Source organism: Acanthochromis polyacanthus, chromosome 4, assembly GCF_021347895.1.
Source record: "Acanthochromis polyacanthus isolate Apoly-LR-REF ecotype Palm Island chromosome 4, KAUST_Apoly_ChrSc, whole genome shotgun sequence".
NCBI classification, from domain to species: Eukaryota; Metazoa; Chordata; class Actinopteri; family Pomacentridae; genus Acanthochromis; species Acanthochromis polyacanthus.
In genome coordinates this window covers 2416013-2436561 of record NC_067116.1, presented here as the reverse complement: position 1 = coordinate 2436561, position 20549 = coordinate 2416013, and the positions used below count along the sequence as shown (strand labels likewise).

The following is a 20549-nucleotide window of genomic DNA, read 5'->3' as shown; positions in this document are numbered from 1 at the left end:
AGGCTTCATGGTGGACCATCTGGAGGACCACTTTGGGCCCACAGGCTTCATGTCGGACCCTCTGGAGGACCACTTTTGGTCCACAGGCCTCATGTTGGACCCTCTGGAGGACCACTTTTGGACCATGGGCCTCATGTCGGACCATCTGGAGGACCACTTTTGGTCCACGGGCCTCATGGTGGACCCTCTGGAGGACCACTTTTGGTCCACAGGCCTCATGTTGGACCCTCTGGAGGACCACTTTTGGACCACGGGCCTCATGTTGGACCCTCTGGAGGACCACTTTTGGTCCACGGGCCTCATGTTGGACCCTCTGGAGGACCACTTTTGGTCCACGGGCCTCATGTTGGACCCTCTGGAGGACCACTTTTGGTCCACGGGCCTCATGTTGGACCCTCTGGAGGACCACTTTTGGACCACGGGCCTCATGGTGGACCCTCTGGAGGACCACTTTTGGTCCACGGGCCTCATGGTGGACCCTCTGGAGGACCACTTTTGGTCCACAGGCCTCATGTTGGACCCTCTGGAGGACCACTTTTGGACCATGGGCCTCATGTCGGACCCACTGGAGGACCACTTTTGGTCCACGGGCCTCATGTTGGACCCTCTGGAGGACCACTTTTGGTCCACAGGCCTAATGTTGGACCCACTGGAGGACCACTTTTGGTCCACGGACCTCATGGTGGACCCTCTGGAGGACCACTTTTGGTCCACAGGCCTCATGTTGGACCCTCTGGAGGACCACTTTTGGACCATGGGCCTCATGTCGGACCCACTGGAGGACCACTTTTGGTCCACAGGCCTCATGTTGGACCCTCTGGAGGACCACTTTTGGTCCACAGGCCTCATGTCGGACCCACTGGAGGACCACTTTTGGTCCACAGGCCTCATGTCGGACCCTCTGGAGGACCACTTTTGGTCCACAGGCCTCATGGTGGACCCTCTGGAGGACCACTTTTGGTCCACAGGCCTCATGTTGGACCCTCTGGAGGACCACTTTTGGTCCACGGGCCTCATGGTGGACCCTCTGGAGGACCACTTTTGGTCCACGGGCCTCATGCCGGACCCACTGGAGGACCGCTTTTGGTCCACGGACCTCATGGTGGACCCTCTGGAGGACCGCTTTTGGTCCACGGGCCTCATGTCGGACCCTCTGGAGGACCGCTTTTGGTCCACGGGTCTCATGTCGGACCCTCTGGAGGACCACTTTTGGACCACGGGCCTCATGTTGGACCCTCTGGAGGACCACTTTTGGACCACGGGCCTCATGTCGGACCATCTGGAGGACCACTTTTGGTCCACGGGCCTCATGGTGGACTCTCTGGAGGACCACTTTGGGTCCACGGGCCTCATGTTGGACTCTCTGGAGGACCACTTTAGGCCCACGGGCCTCATGTTGGACTCTCTGGAGGACCACTTTGGGCCCACAGGCCTCATGTTGGACTCTCTGGAGGACCACTTTTGGTCCACAGGCCTCATGTTGGACCCTCTGGAGGACCACTTTTGGACCATGGGCCTCATGTTGGACCCACTGGAGGACCACTTTTGGTCCACGGGTCTCATGTCGGACCCTCTGGAGGACCGCTTTTGGACCACGGGCCTCATGTTGGACCCTCTGGAGGACCGCTTTTGGACCACGGGCCTCATGGTGGACCCTCTGGAGGACCGCTTTTGGTCCACGGGTCTCATGCCGGACCCACTGGAGGACCACTTTTGGTCCACGGACCTCATGGTGGACCCTCTGGAGGACCACTTTTGGTCCACGGGCCTCATGTCGGACCCTCTGGAGGACCACTTTTGGTCCACGGGTCTCATGTCGGACCCTCTGGAGGACCACTTTTGGACCACGGGCCTCATGTTGGACCCTCTGGAGGACCACTTTTGGACCACGGGCCTCATGTCGGACCCTCTGGAGGACCACTTTTGGTCCACAGGCCTCATGGTGGACCCTCTGGAGGACCACTTTTGGTCCACGGGCCTCATGTCGGACCCTCTGGAGGACCGCTTTTGGTCCACGGGCCTCATGTTGGACCCTCTGGAGGACCACTTTTGGACCACGGGCCTCATGTTGGACCCTCTGGAGGACCGCTTTTGGTCCACGGGCCTCATGTTGGACCCTCTGGAGGACCACTTTTGGACCACGGGCCTCATGTTGGACCCTCTGGAGGACCACTTTGGGTCCACGGGCCTCATGTTGGACTCTCTGGAGGACCACTTTAGGCCCACGGGCCTCATGTTGGACTCTCTGGAGGACCACTTTGGGCCCACAGGCCTCATGTTGGACTCTCTGGAGGACCACTTTGGGTCCACAGGCCTCATGTTTTCCAGCCTGTTCTCCATGTTTCTCTGCAGCTTCCAGCATAAAGCCGTGAACAAAGAGCTGCTACCTGCTGGCTGCTTCTCATTGTTCTGCTGCTCTTTGTTCTGCAGCCATTCTGCCGACTCAGGGACCGTTTTAGTCTTTTTACCTGCAGGAAGGTGAGACCACAAACAGTGGATTCAGTCCAGGAAAAAGTTTCCTCAGATTATGTATCTGTTCTATCCATGTTCAGTTGGTTAAAGCTGGACCAGACATGGTTCCAGATTTTACTATTTTGAGTTGAAACTTGCACAAAATGCGTAAAAACTGTCCAAGAATAATCAAAATCTGTTCAAAATGACATTAAACGTGTCCAAAATTAACCCAAAATATCCTGAATGAGTTCAAACTGTGTTCATAAAGACTCAGAATGACTTTAAACTTAAACAAAGTCACTTCTGTCGTCTACAATCACAGGATTGAATCGTTGTTGGTCTGAAAACCGTCTGAACGGTTTCATTAAAGCTGGTGTGTGTAAAGAAAGTTCCTGTCCAACTTTAACCATCAAATTCTACTGATGTTAGAGCCTCAACAGGTGGAGAAATGTGGACCACAGACTGGATTTTAGTGGAAACATGGATCCATCCATAGATAAACACTGACAGGAACTTTATGCTGACACTAGACCAGCCTGGATTGGAGGTTTGGTGCTTTTTGTTTTCCATTTTTAAAGACTAATAATAATAATAACGAGATGAGCCCTCAGTAGATGGCAGAACCACGTCCAGATATCTGAGCGGACACACCCACAGACATACTTACCCATCCAGATACCGAAGCGAATGCAGGAGCCCCGCTGACGTACGTCAGGCGTGGTTAATTCATTGTTGACATTTGGGTGAGGATTGAGTCATTTGGACAGTTCTGAGACGTTTGATTTGGGTTCGGGTCAAAATACCAGAAAAAAACAGAACAATAGATGTTTGTTTGTTTTTTTTCTGAGGGCTTCTGCTTAAACAGCGTTTCAGAGTTTTATTTGTGGAGATGTTGGACCATGAAAAGTCTCTCTGGTGTTTTTCTGAGGGTGAAAAGACAAAAACATGGAGTCCTCAGAACTGATGGGGATGTTTTCCAGAGCTTGTTGTTGGTGGCGGTTGGACAGGATGTGGACTCCATGGACTCAGTCTGAGGGGTTTAAGCTCTGTTGATCTGTGGATGAAGCCTAAAGCCTCAGGAACCATCAGACCACAAACTGTCTGGATCAGAACCAGGAAAACACCCTGAACAGACGAGAACAAACCTGATAGAAACCGTCTTATTCTGGTTCCAGATTCTCAAACCTGCACTCATGATTTGATCAGGAAGTGGGTTTTAGGAGCAAACAGTCTGACTTCATTCCAATAAACCAACGCCGAAGCAGAAGTGAAGAAACTCTGTTTTCCATGAAGACGAAGCTTCTGCAGCTTCATAGGATCCAGTTTGAAGCTGATTTAATGATCAGAAACACAAAAAGTCAGTTTGAAAGGAGATCCAACAACAACGCAAACCTACAGTGAATTTAAAAGCAGATATCAGAGTTTCTGGTTTAAATCAAAAAAGAAAAAAACAGAAAACTGGTCTTTGTTTCATTTTTCTGATTACTGGAGTCAAAAAAGAGAAAAGCTCAAATATCATTATAAAATGGTTCCATTTCTGTTTATTCTATTTTAAACTGAATAAAATCTGAAATATTTGGTTTTAGTTTACAATCAAAAAGAATAAAAACAAAACAGCTTAGTTTTCCTTCTTCTGTTTTATGTCGACCACAAAAAACTAGAAAATGATCCAGAAAAAAAGCAGTGAAAAAAACTATTATTATTGTTATGATTATAGGTATTATTATTTATATTTACTTTTTTAATATTTCTTCTATATGCTTATATTATTTTTAATATGTTTTCTATTTATTTATTCAAATATTTTATATATTTGTGTTTTTATGGTCAGTGGTGCGTCGTCGCCCTCTAGTGTCCACAGCTGGACATGACCTCAGTGGTGAAACAAATGGAGTAAAACGCTTTTAGACGTCATTATGAAACCTCCTGCTGTTCATCATTTAGTTCATAATCGTGGTTTAATAAGTACAGACTCTTTTAAAGACGTGAAAAATAATAATTTAAAACAGATTCTGTTTGAAAAAAGATGGATTGAAATGAGGAAAAAGTTCAGAGCTTCAGGACCAGAAGGTCTGATGGTTTTATTTCGATGTTTTTAGCTTCTAATCGTTAATATTTTGTGTTTTTCAGCCGGTGAGGCGACAGTCTCTGACTCCTCCTGCTCCAAACACCATCTCCTGGGAGGAATACATCACAGCTGACAACGGGAGGTGGGTTCCTCAGCGAGAACGTCTCATCTGTAGACGTTAAGCAGAACGCTGTAAAACCCCATAACTAATGATCATTAATACCCTGTTCCCTCAGAGCTCCTCATCTGGGCAGAGAGCTGGTCTGCAAGGAGAGCAAGAAGAACTTCAAGGCCACCATCGCCATGAGCCAGGACTTCCCTCTGGGCATCGAGTCGTGAGTTCAGAACGTTTCTAGAAGTCTGTCTTTGTAGTGATTCATTCAGTTCTAAAAGTCCACCGCTAGGGTCTGCAGTGGTTCTATTTATTCTGTTTCTACCTTCAGTCAGACCTTCTACATGCTGCTTTCTTCTAATCATCTCCTGGTTCTGGTTTTCTGCAGGTTACTGAATGTTCTGGAGGTCATTGCTCCCTTCAAGCACTTTAATAAACTCAGAGAATTCGTTCAGATGAAACTTCCTCCTGGATTCCCTGTAAAGCTGGGTGAGTTCTACATCTAGAGATCTATCGATAGATAGATATGTCCATCTGTCTATCTATAGATAGTCTATCCATCTATCGATACATAGACTATAGATAGACTATAGATAGATAGGGTTAGGGTTAGATAGACTATAGATCTATAGATAGATTTAGAGACTTTTCATTTCCTGTTTGTTGATGTTTGACCTTCAGAAAGGTTCTAGAGTCTCTGAGATGTTCCTGTTTTTCCTGCAGACATTCCCGTCTTTCCCACCATCACGGCCACCGTCACCTTCCAGGAGTTTCGCTACGACGAGTTTGACGCTTTGATCTTTACGATTCCCAACGACTACAAAGAAGATCCAAGTCGCTTCCCCGACCTCTAACCTCCAGCCTGAAGGAACGTTGGGCTGCAGGACGGACTTCTGGAGAAGACGAAGGGAATAACAAACGTTGGAGGAGCTGATGGACGTCTGAACGGAGCCGTCTGGAGAGGAGCTCTGAGGTTCAGGAAGCTTTAGGGTCGGACTGAAGGCGTTGGAGAGACGCAGCAGGAAGTGATGTTTGGTTTGTTTTATGTAAGTATGTTTATAAGGGACTGTTGTAGTGAAGCACTGACGTTACCATGGAGACGCTGCACAGGAACCCTCTGGAGATCAGCTTCAGGTTCTTCTTCTGTTTGATGAGAAGATTTAAGGAGACCTGAAGGTTTGAAGTTTAAATAGTGTAAATTTGGGTTCATTTTAAGGCCAGTAGGACGTTTAGAACCTGAACAACCTGAAGAGCATCACTACAGAACCAGAGATCTGCTGAAGGTTGAAGAACCTAGAGGTGATCTCCAGTTGGATTCTTCTGGACGTTGAGCTGTTTGGAGGTTTGACGAGCATCTCTGGACTCTGAGGCACTATTTAGATCCACTACAGACACTTTGAACCTTTAATCCTGCAGGTTTCTACGGTACGGCTGATCAGCCTTCTGTTTCTGACCTTTTCTAACCTGCAGCAGAAGAATGTGAGGATGGAGAAGCAGCAGATTTATCAGAGCGTTTTTACACCCAAACAGACGTTTTCATTTGTTTTTTTATCCTCCTTCTGCAGAGGAACGTGTTTTTTTACGTAGCATCATGACTTCATTTGGGAGTTTGTTGGTTTCTAAATGGTGACTTTTGTTTTTTTGTACATAAAATCTTTGGATTCCTCAGTTTTAACCTTCAGACAGGAAGTGGAATAAAAAGAGTTTAGAGGCGAAGCTACGGAGCGTTCAGGTGCTGCTGTGGTTCAGGAAATCTGAGCGTCGGTACAAAGTTTTATTTAACTCAGAGTTTGATTCTAACCTTTGAATAGTCTGCATATTATTATTATTAATTATATCCATATTTAGCATCGTAACCAAATGCACTTTTGTTTCTCACTTCATTCCTCGGCTGCTCCTCACGCTTTATTTTGAAGCTCCTTCCTGTCTGCTTTAACTTTGACACGTTTTCTGTCCACCTGCCTGTCGGTTGTAAACGTCTGCGACACTATTTTCATATAAAATGTACTAAAATAAAACCCACGTATCCAAAAACATTCTGGAAATCGTGTTTTCTGACGAGTTGTTGAACGTAGAGACTGTTAAAGAAGAAAACGTTGATGTGATAAAAAACCATCCTGTGTTTGTAGAAATGAAGCAGCAGCTTGTCCTGACGGCTTTTATTTCACTGTAGCGCCCCCTTGTGTGTTGATAAATGTAGAAACTCTGGAAAACACTAAACTTTGAACCCGTTTTTCTGCTTCTATGTCCAAGATGCTTCACAAATGATCCAGAATTACAGAAGACTTTCCAGAAATGATTTAAAACGGGGGCTGCACAGCGGGGTAGTGGTTAGCACTTTGGCCTTGCAGCAAGAAGATCCCGGTTCAAATCCCGCCCTGGGATCTTTCTGCATGGAGTTTGCATGTTCTCCCTGTACATGCGTGGGTTTTCTCCGGGTACTCCGGCTTCCTCCCACAGTCCAAAAACATGCTGAGGTTAATTGGTTACTCTAAACTGTCCGTAGGTGTGAATGTGAGTGTGATTGTGTGTCTGTATATGTAGCCCTGTGACAGACTGGTGACCTGTCCAGGGTGTCCCCTGCCTTCAGTCAGCTGGGATAGACTCCAGCCCCCCCCATGACCCTAGAGAGGATAAAGCGGTGGATAGAGGATAGATGGATTTAAAACGGTGAAAATTGTCTAAAATGACCAGAATTTCAGAATTAGTCTCAGATAATTAAAAATGATCCAAAGTGATTCAAAATGTGTCTAAAATGACCTGAAAATGATTAAGACTGAAAACTTTCCAGAACGATCTAAAATGATGAAAATAGACTAAAATGACTGGAAAATGATCCAAAATCAGAATTTCTCTGAAATGAATAAAACTGATCCAGAACGACTGAAAATTTGTCCAAGATGCTTTAAAATTTGGCTAAATGACCTGAAAATGATCCTAAATTACACTAAAGTCATCAGAAATGCCAAAAATTGACCAACCAGCAGCTAAATGTTGATTTTAAACAATAATTTCTCTCATTTTAATGAATAATAAAGCAGAAACACGTGGACGTTTGAGGCCAGTTTTATTAGTTTCCAGTGGAAAAGCTTCCAGACGACGTTTGGCTGCAACAACACGGTGGATCTACACTCAGAAAGGCTCGGAAAGAGGAAACACGACATTAAAACAGGAAGTACTGCAGTATTTACAGGTTCTACCGTCAGGAAAAAGGCAACAGAAACATGTTTAAAAAGTACAGCGATGACCATTTAAAACCGGTGATGGTTTACAAAACGTCTCCTCAGTCGCTCATCTCCATGTCCTCCTGGTGGTGGTCGTCTCCGTTCACTTTGGACTTCTTGGGGTTTTCGGCTCGTTCCGGATCCTCCGGACCTTTGGGGGACGACGCCGAGTCCGAGTCGCTCTTCCTCTCGTCGTCCTCTTCCTCTCCCTCCTTGTCGCTGTCGTAGCCCTGCTCCTCCTCGTCGTAGTCACGAGTCACCTGGACACGAGGAAGAAAGAAAAAGAAACCAGGTTAAAGACTAAACTAGAACGGTCCATTAGAAGATGTAGCGTCTGAGAGAAAATCTACATTTAAAGGAATTCTGTGGAATTTGTTGGTTTTTCTTGTAACCAACTTTATTTCTAAATTAGTCCCAATAATCACTGCAGCTTTAATATTTATTATATTCAGGTAAAGTTTTAATCCTTAATATTTATTAGAAATAAATGAAACAGAAATGAAGAATGAAGGACAAATATTTCTTACAACAGAATGAAAACAAAAACATTTTATTAAAAAAATAAAAACAGAAGCAAGAAATGATTTTTTGTTTTTGCAGGATTAAAATCTTAATATTTATTATATTCAGTTAGATTTTATATAATTTTGTAACGTTTTAGTTTTTATATTTTAATTTTCATAAATACTTTTACTAAATTTTGTATTAATTTTTTAAATCTCTGATGATACAGTTGGTAAAGTGAGATTTTATGTAATTTTTTTGTAAAGTTTTAATCCTTAATATTTATTAGAAATAAATAAAATAGAAATGAAAAAATTACAATTAAATATTTATTACAACAGAAGACAAAAATGATTTCGAGTCATTTATAATAATAATAAAAGCTTTTGTCTTTACCTGGCTCACCTTCACGTCTCCCTTCTCGCTGTCAGACTTCCTGTCTCGCTCTCGTTCTCGTTCTTTGTCTTTGCTCTTCTTCTTCTTGCTCGTCGATCGTTCTCGTTCGTCTCGGCTTCGGTCTCGGTCGTCCCTCCGGTCTCGTTCTCGTTCCTTCTCTCGCTCCTTCTCCTTCTTCTTCTCCTTCTTATGGCTGAAAAAAAAAACCCACAAACCATCATCAGCTGGAGGCCGAAGATCATTAAATCAACATTAACCCGTCTTAAAGTTTGAAAATGCAGAGAGAAATAGATTTTCACAGTGAAACTACTGAGATCCACATTTTCAACATTTTCTGGTGGAAAAAAGAAACATTAAAATATTTCTTTAAGAACATTCCCATAAAAATCCACCAAAGATTTTGGTGAAGGTTTTGCAAATTTTCAGAAATCTGGGGAGCTTTTTGGTGAATTTTTAAAGGAAATGATGTATTTGGTGTCCGTAAACGAGGACAACAGGAGGATCAAATGAAGGCTAGACGAAGGCTAGACGAAGGACAGACGAAGGACAGACGAAGGACAGACGAAGGACAGACGAAGGACAGACGAAGAACAGACGAAGGACAGACGAAGAACAGACGAAGGACAGACGAAGGCTAGACGAAGGACAGACGAAGGACAGACGAAGGACAGACGAAGAACAGACGAAGGACAGACGAAGGCTAGACGAAGGACAGACGAAGGCTAGACGAAGAACAGACGAAGGACAGACGAAGGCTAGACGAAGGACAGACGAAGGCTAGACGAAGGACAGACGAAGGCTAGACGAAGGACAGACGAAGGACAGACGACAGACCGTCTGAGTGATGGAGACCTGGACAGCCTCCTCCTGGGAGATCTGGAAGCAGAACGACTCCGACGGTGTCTCCTGATGGAAAACAAACCAGAATTATTAGTTTAAACAAACATCTATGAAGCAACATCTGAAATTCAAACTTTATCTGCTGCTTGATCCATTAGAAAACTCTCCGTTTCTGTTAAACACCTCGTCTGGAATAAAACTCTGAGACTACACCATTTCCTGTCTGTTTATATTTATTTAATTACTGTCTGTCTATTGTTTATTTATTTCCTGTCTGTTTCTCTCTGAACCCTTTCAGACCCACCACTGCACCAGGGACATGTTCCACATTTCTACATCCTGTCGTGGGTTTTTTTGGACTGTTTTTATTTATTTTCTATCAGTCTAACCCTGATATCCCAACTTTTAATGACATGTATTGACTTGTGTTTGAACTACGACAATAAACTGATACAAATGCAACAAACCTAAAAAGAAACACCAAAATTAGAGCAAAAGATTTGACAATAAAATGTCTCATTTTGTGTTTCATTTCTATGACTTTGTGTGTCGTTTCTGTCAGCTTTTTGACAGCTTCTCTCATTATTTTCTGCTTTTTTCCTCCTTTATGACAGAAAACTGAAGATCTTTACGGCGTGAATAAAAACGTGAGTCGTCTTGGACTCTGGTGGACATTTTCTAACATCTAAGAGACCAAACTACTGAATGATTCCTCCAGAATGGAAACAGCTGTTGGCTGCAGCTCTGATCTAAAACACAAACGTGTTCTGGATGTTTTTTGTCAGTTTTGTATCGAACCAGGAACGACCTGAAGACATTTTTCCCATTTTTTTTCATCTTGCTGCCTACAGGACGCCTTTTTCTGTCCACATAGAATCCTGAAAGTCATCTCAACGTTTCTACTGATGCCTTCTTCTGACCTGCTGATGCTCCTGGACCTCCTGGCGCTGCTGTAGCTCTTGGGAGGCGTCTTGGACCTTTTCTTGGACTTCTCCTCCTTCCTCCTGTCCCTGATAGAGACGACCAGAACAACAAAGAGCTCAGAGCTGCAGTAGAGTCAAACCTCTGGAGGATTCCTGGAGCTCCAAACGTTCATGAGCTTCTGCTCACCTGGATCTGCTGCGACGGTTTCTGTCTCTGGAGTGAGATCTCCTCCTGCGTGGACTCTTGGACCTCCTCCGACTCCTGGAATGAGAGCGACGTCGAGATCTGCTCTTGGAACGTCTGATCAACAAACAAACAAACAAACACATAAACAACGTTCCTCCTGCAGCTTTCTGACGTCACTTCTTCTCCTGAATCAGAGCTTCTAATGATGAACTCATCCCAGAATCAGAAGTAAATAAAGACATTAAAAAACCCATAAAAACAGAAAACAACAGATGTGTTTGTTTATTTTCTGGGGGAAACAATCTGACAGTTAAAGGAATAAAGTGATAATAAGTCAACATTTATTACATTTCAAACAGCATCGGTCTGGATCAGAAAAGTGGAATAAATTTAAATAAATTCAATCTGATTCTGATCCATGAACTGTGATGATGATCAAACATCTGAAACTCACTTCTAATGATATTTATTACAGAAAATAATATTTATAATAAATAAAATGCAACAGAGGCGTCATATAAACAGTCTGACATTTAAAGGAAGAAATCCTAAAAAACCTGATCAGAAAAGTGGAAAATAATACTAAGAGCAGATTTTTTCCTTCTGATGCTGCTGAAAAATAATCATAATACAGTCTAAGCCCGTGTTAATCATCTGTGACTGATGTAATCACAGAAACGTCCCTTTAATGAGTCATAAAACATAACAGTGGTTCTGGAAAACAAACGGTCCTTTAAAGGATTAAAAAACTAAATATAATAAATGTCTGGTCTGATCAGAACTGCTGCTGATTAAATGGTTTAAGTCAGAAAAGAAGCAGCAGCTGTTGGACGTCATTTTATACTTCCTCCTAAATGTGAGTTTTTATTTAAAATGTAAACAAAAACAGCAGAATCCATGTTGGTTCTGATCATTGACGTGTTCCTCATCGTTTAGTGTGTGGAAAATAAATCATTTAATGTTTTTAATCAAATTAACAGCAAAAACAAACAGACTGTCATTAACTCAAATTAAAAAAAAAAAAAGAGTGTTTCATAGTAATGATGGGGACTGGTGTTGGTTAAAAGACAATAACAATGAAATCTGATCCTTTATGGCAGTTTTGTCCTTTTTCAATCTGAAAGTTCATAAAATACTGCATCAGAATTAGTGGAATAAATGCTCACAAAGAAAGAAACTGAATAAAAGTTCAGCCAATTTCATTTAAAAGACAAACGGAGTGATGTCATGTGGGTTAGATTCCTGAAAATAAACTGATGGAACTCAGTAAAACAGCAAACATTTAACACTTTGTAGCAGTTTTCTGGTTTTAGTCTTTAAGGTCGTCCAGTGTTTCCTCTGCGTTCATTCAGCAGCAGATAGGATTTAGTCATCCTAAATCCTGGCTGCTGCTCCTTCACATTTCTTTTTTTAAATTATTTTATCGTCACTAATCCACCACCACATGTCTCCACCTGTTGGGTACTGGCTAGTTCTGAGGTAAACCACAGATAACGGTCTTACTCAGTGTCTACTCTGTGATACGTTGGTTCATACAGTGTTAGCTAGTCCTTAAAGTGACATCATGTCATCCAGGCAGCAGGTCAGAGTCAGAGCAGTGACGTCTGGGAAAACAGAGCAGCGATTTACTGCAGAAAAGTTACTAGCTGAAGATAACTCATTAGACATTCACTAAATACTGATGTCCAGCTAACGTTACGTAGCATATGTAGCTAATATTAGCATTGACTACAGCTATGGGAGGATCCTTAGAGTTAGCATGTTGTGGGCTAATGTAACATATCGGTAGCTAACATTAGCATTGGCTATAACTATGAATGATAACGACGTCTACAAACGTAGACTTCATCTACAACAAGAACCAGAGGCGACTGTTTAGCCTCAGAAGACTTTGATCTTTAGACATGTGCAGTAAGATGCTGCAGATGTTTTATCAGTCTGTGGTAGCAGGTGTCCTGGTTTATGCTGCAGTCTGCTGGGAGGCAGCATAAAGCAGAAGGATGCAAGGCGTCTGAACAAACTGATTAAAAAAGCTGCTCTGTGGTTGGAATCAGATTGAACACATTGGAGGATGAGGTGGAGAGACGGACATTTAGAAAGATGGAGGCCATTCTGACCAACATGGATCATCCACTTCACATCTGCCTCAAAGAACAACGAAACATCAGTGGACGGCTCCTATCCCTGCAGGACTGGAAGATTCAGGAAATCTTTCTTACATCAGCAATCAGACTATCCATCCATCCATCCATCCATCCATCCATCCATCCATCGCTTTATCCTCACTAGGGTCATGGGGGGTGCTGGAGTCTATTCCAGCTGACTCAGGTGAAGGCAGGGGACACCCTGGACAGGTCACCAGTCTGTCACAGGGCTACATATACAGACACACAATCACACTCACATTCACACCTACGGACAGTTTAGAGTAACCAATTAACCTCAGCATGTTTTTGGACTGTGGGAGGAAGCCGGAGTACCCGGAGAAAACCCACGCATGCACAGGGAGAACATGCAAACTACATGCAGAAAGATCCCAGGCTGGGATTTGAACCGGGATCTTCTTGCTGCAAGGCCAAAGTGCTAACCACTACTGCACTGTGCAGCCACAATCAGACTATTTAATTCTAAACAAGATGACATGGTCATCAGTATCCCCGCCACATGTGATGTCTATGAGTCTATATCTAAAATAGTGATCAAGGGCCATAACTCTGTTAAATATTATCGCACAGGTCTCATTTTTGAACTTGATCAAGGTGTCCATGGTGTGAAGCTACACACTAAATTTCGTAATCCTAGCTGTAACAGTTTCCGAGAAAAGCTGTCCCCTTCATCTCGGACGGACCGACGGAGGCCAAACCTATATCCCTCTTTTCCACTTCGTGGAGGCGGGGGATAATTAAACAGATATCAGGGCTCCAGACTAACTTTGTTCTCGGAGCACAGTGGCTTAAAATTTGAGGAGCACAACCAGAAAATTTAGGGGCGTACACCAAAATCGACTTGTAACGTAAACATTCACATTTCCTCTCATTTTCACAGTATTACTGGTAAATACTTGCACAATAAATGCAGAAACTATGTTTTCAACTCACATTTTATAGTGCAGCAGTTGACACAACATAAGAAAAGCAGTCAGAGCGCAGTACTATCCGAATATTCATTCGCTACGGCGGTATCCGGATAATAATTTTGGTATCCAAATATTCACACACACAGCCCACCCCCCACCCCCCCGGTCGGACGTTACCGGGCAGAACCAATATGCGCTCTTACTGTCCTCCCTCCACCTTCGGCCCACATCGGCTCATCTCGTCATGTGATCACATAAACATATACACATATGTCTAGGTGATCCTCCCCTCCTCCCCCCAGACGAAAATATTCGGAGCTCGTCTTTTCCCTTCCACTTCGGCTCATCCATTCGTGTTTCTTACCACCACCTGAATGTCCGGGTTGCTGCAGACTCTGACGTCACGCTTCACTTTGTTGCATAAACACAAGACAAGATGCTGAAGACCTCCGCTGTTTGGGAATTCTTCAGTTTAACTGAAGACTAAACAAAGGCAGTGTGCAAAATTTGCGTCCCGGAGACCAGACGAATGGATCGGTCTGCGCCACACACCCCCCCAACCCCGTCGGACGTTATGGAACAAATATTCAGATATTCGTCTTTAATAGGGCCCAAATATCCGAAGACCAGAAACCACTATTCTGGCCAGCCCTACTGTCTACCAGGCTGAGGTGTGGAGCTGAAGTTTGTCAGGAGCAAAAAATATTCAATAGTAATTTTTTATTTTATTAAATTGGCAAATTTACTGGTCGCACATGTGTGAGTAGATGAAAAATTTACTCGCATTCGCTCAAGTTTTGGTTGCAAAATGCGACCATTTAGTTGCAGTCTGGAGCCCTGTAAGAACCCTGACAACTGAATTTCCCTTCAGGGATGAATAAAGTGATTCTATTCAATTCTAACTATAGGAGGATCCTCAGAGTTAGCATGTTGTAGGCTAATGTAACATATCGGTGGCTTCAGTTAACTGGTGCTAACTCAGTGTCGCTAACATGAGTAAACTACTGATAGCATTAAGCTAATACCTACACCATGATGTAATGCTAAGGAGTTTGTTAACCACGCCCGACGGGTACGTCGGCGGGGTTATTGCATTCGGTGCAGTATTTGGCTGGGTAAGTATGTATGCATGTATGTATGTATGTGTGTATGTATGCATGTGGGTATGTCCGGTCCGATATGTCTGCAAGTGCTGAAGTCAGGATAATCAAACTTGGCACTGAAGATCAGTCTAAGGTCCCCTGCTCAGTTGTGGAGTTACAGGTCAGCAGATCAAGTAGGGAGGGAGATACGTAGGATGACCAGAATTGATACATATTGCATCAGTTGTATAGGAAGGACAGGGTTTTCACCAGCAGAGGGCGTGGTCAGTGTTTCCCCTCCCATATAACCAGCGAGGTGGCCCGCCTCGTCGGTATAGGGCCACCGCCTCATTAAAATTCTGCCGACATTGCCGCCTCACTGGTCCGCGGCAAAAAAAAAAAAAAAAGTGCTGCGGCGGAGACGGCCCGATAGTATATATAATTCTTCCTCCTCCTCCTCCAACTTTCAGCTGAAAGTGACCCCACCACCTCACAGCCATTTCAACCCAGGGGAAACACTGGTGGTTGTGCCCTCTACTGAGGGCTCATCTACTGCAAATATATTTTTGTTAATTTTTACATTCAGCCTGTCAAATGCCATCTTCACCTGGTCATTCCGTCCAGCTGTGTTCACCTGTCCAGCTGTGCTTACCTGTGTCGTGAGCGAGATCTGGAGCGTCGGCGTCGTGACCTCGAACGAGAGCGGGAATGTTTACGCTTGTCGTCTTTCTTATCTGCAGAAATAAAGTTTCAGATTCAAAAGAAACTCCACAGATCATTTTAGTGTTCTATTAACTGGTTCTACTGGTCACTGTGTTCTATTAACTGGTTCTACTGGTCACTGTGTTCTATTAACTGGTTCTACTGGTCACTGTGTTCTATTAACTGGTTCTACTGGTCATTGTGTTCTATAAACTGGTTCTACTGGTCATTGTGTTCTATAAACTGGTTCTACTGGTCACTGTGTTCTATAAACTGGTTCTACTGGTCACTGTGTTCTATTAACTGGTTCTACTGGTCACTGTGTTCTATTAACTGGTTCTACTGGTCACTGTGTTCTATAAACTGGTTCTACTGGTCACTGTGTTCTATAAACTGGTTCTACTGGTCACTGTGTTCTATTAACTGGTTCTACTGGTCACTGTGTTCTATTAACTGGTTTCTACTGGTCACTGTGTTCTATAAACTGGTTCTACTGGTCATTGTGTTCTATTAACTGGTTCTACTGGTCACTGTGTTCTATAAACTGGTACTACTGGTCACTGTGTTCTATAAACTGGTTCTACTGGTCACTGTGTTCTATAAACTGGTTCTACTGGTCACTGTGTTCTATTAACTGGTTCTACTGGTCACTGTGTTCTATAAACTGGTACTACTGGTCACTGTGTTCTATAAACTGGTTCTACTGGTCACTGTGTTCTATAAACTGGTTCTACTGGTCATTGTGTTCTATAAACTGGTTCTACTGGTCACTGTGTTCTATAAACTGGTTCTACTGGTCATTGTGTTCTATAAACTGGTTCTACTGGTCACTGTGTTCTATAAACTGGTTCTACTGGTCACTGTGTTCTATAAACTGGTTCTACTGGTCACTGTGTTCTATAAACTGGTTCTACTGGTCACTGTGTTCTATAAACTGGTTCTACTGGTCATTGTGTTCTATTAACTGGTTCTACTGGTCACTGTGTTCTATAAACTGGTACTACTGGTCACTGTGTTCTATAAACTGGTTCTACTGGTCATTGTGTTCTATAAACTGGTTCTACTGGTCACTGTGTTCTATTAACTGGTTCTACTGGTCACTGTGTTCTATAAACTGGTTCTACTGGTCATTGTGTTCTATAAACTGGTTCTACTGGTCACTGTGTTCTATAAACTGGTTTCTACTGGTCACTGTGTTCTATAAACTGGTTCTACTGGTCATTGTGTTCTATAAACTGGTTCTACTGGTCACTGTGTTCTATTAACTGGTTCTACTGGTCACTGTGTTCTATAAACTGGTTCTACTGGTCACTGTGTTCTATTAACTGGTTCTACTGGTCACTGTGTTCTATAAACTGGTTCTACTGGTCACTGTGTTCTATAAACTGGTTCTACTGGTCATTGTGTTCTATAAACTGGTTCTACTGGTCACTGTGTTCTATTAACTGGTTCTACTGGTCACTGTGTTCTATAAACTGGTTCTACTGGTCACTGTGTTCTATAAACTGGTTCTACTGGTCACTGTGTTCTATAAACTGGTTCTACTGGTCACTGTGTTCTATAAACTGGTTCTACTGGTCACTGTGTTCTATAAACTGGTTCTACTGGTCACTGTGTTCTATAAACTGGTTCTACTGGTCACTGTGTTCTATAAACTGGTTCTACTGGTCACTGTGTTCTATTAACTGGTTCTACTGGTCACTGTGTTCTATTAACTGGTTCTACTGGTCACTGTGTTCTATAAACTGGTTCTACTGGTCACTGTGTTCTATAAACTGGTTCTACTGGTCACTGTGTTCTATAAACTGGTTCTACTGGTCACTGTGTTCTATAAACTGGTTCTACTGGTCACTGTGTTCTATTAACTGGTTCTACTGGTCACTGTGTTCTATAAACTGGTTCTACTGGTCACTGTGTTCTATTAACTGGTTCTACTGGTCACTGTGTTCTATAAACTGGTTCTACTGGTCATTGTGTTCTATTAACTGGTTCTACTGGTCACTGTGTTCTATAAACTGGTTCTACTGGTCACTGTGTTCTATTAACTGGTTCTACTGGTCACTGTGTTCTATAAACTGGTTCTACTGGTCACTGTGTTCTATTAACTGGTTCTACTGGTCACTGTGTTCTATAAACTGGTTCTACTGGTCACTGTGTTCTATTAACTGGTTCTACTGGTCACTGTGTTCTATAAACTGGTTCTACTGGTCATTGTGTTCTATAAACTGGTTCTACTGGTCACTGTGTTCTATTAACTGGTTCTACTGGTCACTGTGTTCTATTAACTGGTTCTACTGGTCATTGTGTTCTATAAACTGGTTCTACTGGTCACTGTGTTCTATAAACTGGTTCTACTGGTCATTGTGTTCTATTAACTGGTTCTACTGGTCACTGTGTTCTATTAACTGGTTCTACTGGTCATTGTGTTCTATAAACTGGTTCTACTGGTCACTGTGTTCTATAAACTGGTTCTACTGGTCATTGTGTTCTATTAACTGGTTCTACTGGTCACTGTGTTCTATTAACTGGTTCTACTGGTCACTGTGTTCTATTAACTGGTTCTACTGGTCACTGTGTTCTATAAACTGGTTCTACTGGTCACTGTGTTCTATTAACTGGTTCTACTGGTCACTGTGTTCTATAAACTGGTTCTACTGGTCACTGTGTTCTATTAACTGGTTCTACTGGTCATTGTGTTCTATAAACTGGTTCTACTGGTCACTGTGTTCTATAAACTGGTTCTACTGGTCACTGTGTTCTATTAACTGGTTCTACTGGTCACTGTGTTCTATAAACTGGTTCTACTGGTCAGTGTGTTCTATAAACTGGTTCTACTGGTCATTGTGTTCTATAAACTGGTTCTACTGGTCACTGTGTTCTATTAACTGGTTCTACTGGTCACTGTGTTCTATTAACTGGTTCTACTGGTCACTGTGTTCTATAAACTGGTTCTACTGGTCACTGTGTTCTATTAACTGGTTCCACTGGTTATCTAGAGTCCTGACTCACTTCCAGGTTCGATGGCTGCAGAGATCAGGGACTGGGCCTCCCTGACCCTCTTCATGGCTTCTTCTATCTCCTTGTTGGAGGCGTCGGTCTTCAGTCCTGGGTTCAGGTTCAGTCCAGCCGCCAACGGGTTCAACCTGAAAGTTTCATAGGTCAGTTAGAGGTTCCTCATGAAGATACTGAAGTTCACTGGAGAGTCTAAGATTTTAGTTTCTTACTTGGGGTCCATGGACTGCATGAGCTTCAGGAAATCTGCAGAAAGAGCCTGGAGGAGAAGCAGCCGTTATGACCGTTAGAAGAAGAGCTTTAGACCTGATGTAACCATAGAGGTGTCTGAGGCTCACCTGGGGTTCATGTTGGGTCCTGGCATTCCCATGGCAGCCATCTGCTCCATGTTGGGAGCTCCCAGACCTCCGAAAGGCGTCCCTCCCATCTGGAAAGTTGGACAAAATCATTCAGGAGACTACATCTACAGCGTTTCCTGAACACTCTCTGAATTTCTAGGCTTTTAGAAGTCATGGCGGGTTATTTTTGGAATCAGAAATCATCGACAGGCTGCATTATTTATGTTTCCACAGCTGAGCCTTCTGCTGCCAACATGAAGTGAAGCGTGACGTTTGCTGTAGTCAGAAGGATGTCAGCAGCTCAGGTTTATATTCCTCTACATGTTAACAGTGGAAATCAAAAGCAGAAATAACAAAAAAATGTCATTACAAAACAAACACTACCGTTCTAAAGTTTAGAGTCATGCAGACAATTCCACGTTTTCCATGAAAACTCCCACTTTTATCCATGCACTAACTGTACAAGGGTTTTCTAATCATCAATGAGCCTTTCAACACCATTAGCTAACACAATGTAGCATTAGAACACAGGAGTGATGGTTGATGGAAATGACTGCTTCACTCATTTACAAATTCCACTCCTATACTGGTAGCTAATGCTAATAATAGCTACATTTGCTTACAGAAAGCTCAAAGGATCCTCCTATAGTAGTAGTCTGAAGGAGGATCCTTAGAATTAGCATGTTGTATGCTAATGTTGGTATTAGCTACAACTATAGGAGGATCCTTAGAGTTAGCATTTTGCAGTCCAATGTAGCTAACATTAGCATTGGTTTCAACTACAGGAGCATCCTTTGAATTACCATGTTGTAGGCTAATGATAGCATTAGCTACAATTATAAGAGGATGCTTATAGTTAGCATGTTGTAGGCTAATGGTGGTATTAGCTACAACTACAGGAGGATCCTTAGCACTAGCATGTTGTAGCTAACATTAGCATTGGCTACAACTATAACAGTACAGTTTGTAAAGGAGTGAAGCAGTCCTGAAGGTTTTTTAATCACAGAATCTAAATTATCTGCTCTACAGTAGAGTATCGACATCGTAAAGACGAACGTTACGAACATGAATGTCAGCAATGTAAAGAGTGAACAGCAGAGAGCAACGATTAAACCCTGTGGGACTCCTTTAGTGACCGTCATAAACTCAGATCTGTTTGATAACCAAAAGAAAGACATGAGTGAAGGCTGGACTCACAGAAGCCAGAGGATTGGGTGTTGGAAGGAGGCCTCCCCCAGGCATCATTCCTGCCACAGCATTGGCTGGAGCCAGCAGCGACATAGCTTTAGATTCATCAGGAATCACTCCTGGAGAGAAACAACCACATGTCAGCGCACACTCACAGAAAACAGCGACAACACTCAGACAAGACTTGCAGACAAGCCACGTCAGTCTAACTGCTCTGTAGTCAAAATAAAAATAGGAATACACTTTTTTTGTCTTGTCTGTAAATCTTGGTCCCTGACTTTTTGTTGTTGTTGTTGTGAAAGTATGATTGTAGGATTAGCAGCTATGAGTTTAAAAGTCACAATACACACTGTGGTCAACACTGCCAAGATTTGATCACCTGTACTTGTTTTTTAAGTCATGAACCAAACGTAAGCAAGCACAGCCAGTTGTCCCGCGGGATG

General features: G+C 43.1%; 3 protein-coding genes across 6 annotated transcripts in view; 1 reads left to right on the top strand and 2 right to left on the bottom strand.

Annotated features, from left to right (window-relative positions):
* The window catches only part of LOC127533534 (ankyrin repeat domain-containing protein 13C-like), a 44107-nt gene extending 37437 nt beyond the window's left edge, over positions 1-6670 (top strand). Inside the window, exons 9-12 of the mRNA XM_051946747.1 lie at positions 4585-4664; positions 4759-4857; positions 5023-5123; positions 5358-6670. Of these exons, the coding sequence (XP_051802707.1) occupies positions 4585-4664; positions 4759-4857; positions 5023-5123; positions 5358-5488 (411 nt within the window). The 3' untranslated portion in view covers positions 5489-6670. The remainder of the gene's footprint in view (positions 1-4584; positions 4665-4758; positions 4858-5022; positions 5124-5357) is intronic.
* Positions 1-20549, bottom strand: part of LOC110966412 (cystathionase (cystathionine gamma-lyase)) — a 353362-nt gene that overhangs the window by 92348 nt on the left and 240465 nt on the right. The gene's annotated exons all lie outside the window — the stretch shown is intronic.
* The window catches only part of LOC127530253 (serine/arginine-rich splicing factor 11-like), a 19704-nt gene continuing 6839 nt past the window's right edge, over positions 7685-20549 (bottom strand). The window contains exons 3-12 of one of the 2 annotated variants that reach the window (XM_051946751.1): positions 20116-20225; positions 18922-19007; positions 18793-18843; positions 18578-18711; positions 15519-15600; positions 10709-10822; positions 10519-10608; positions 9593-9664; positions 8768-8951; positions 7685-8118 (exon numbers count right to left, since the gene is read on the bottom strand). In XM_051946751.1, the coding sequence (XP_051802711.1) occupies positions 7918-8118; positions 8768-8951; positions 9593-9664; positions 10519-10608; positions 10709-10822; positions 15519-15600; positions 18578-18711; positions 18793-18843; positions 18922-19007; positions 20116-20225 (1124 nt within the window). In that variant the 3' untranslated portion in view covers positions 7685-7917. Of the gene's footprint in view, positions 8119-8758; positions 8952-9592; positions 9665-10518; positions 10609-10708; positions 10823-15518; positions 15601-18577; positions 18712-18792; positions 18844-18921; positions 19008-20115; positions 20226-20549 lie in introns of both variants that reach the window. The other variant, XM_051946752.1, reaches the window with a different exon arrangement.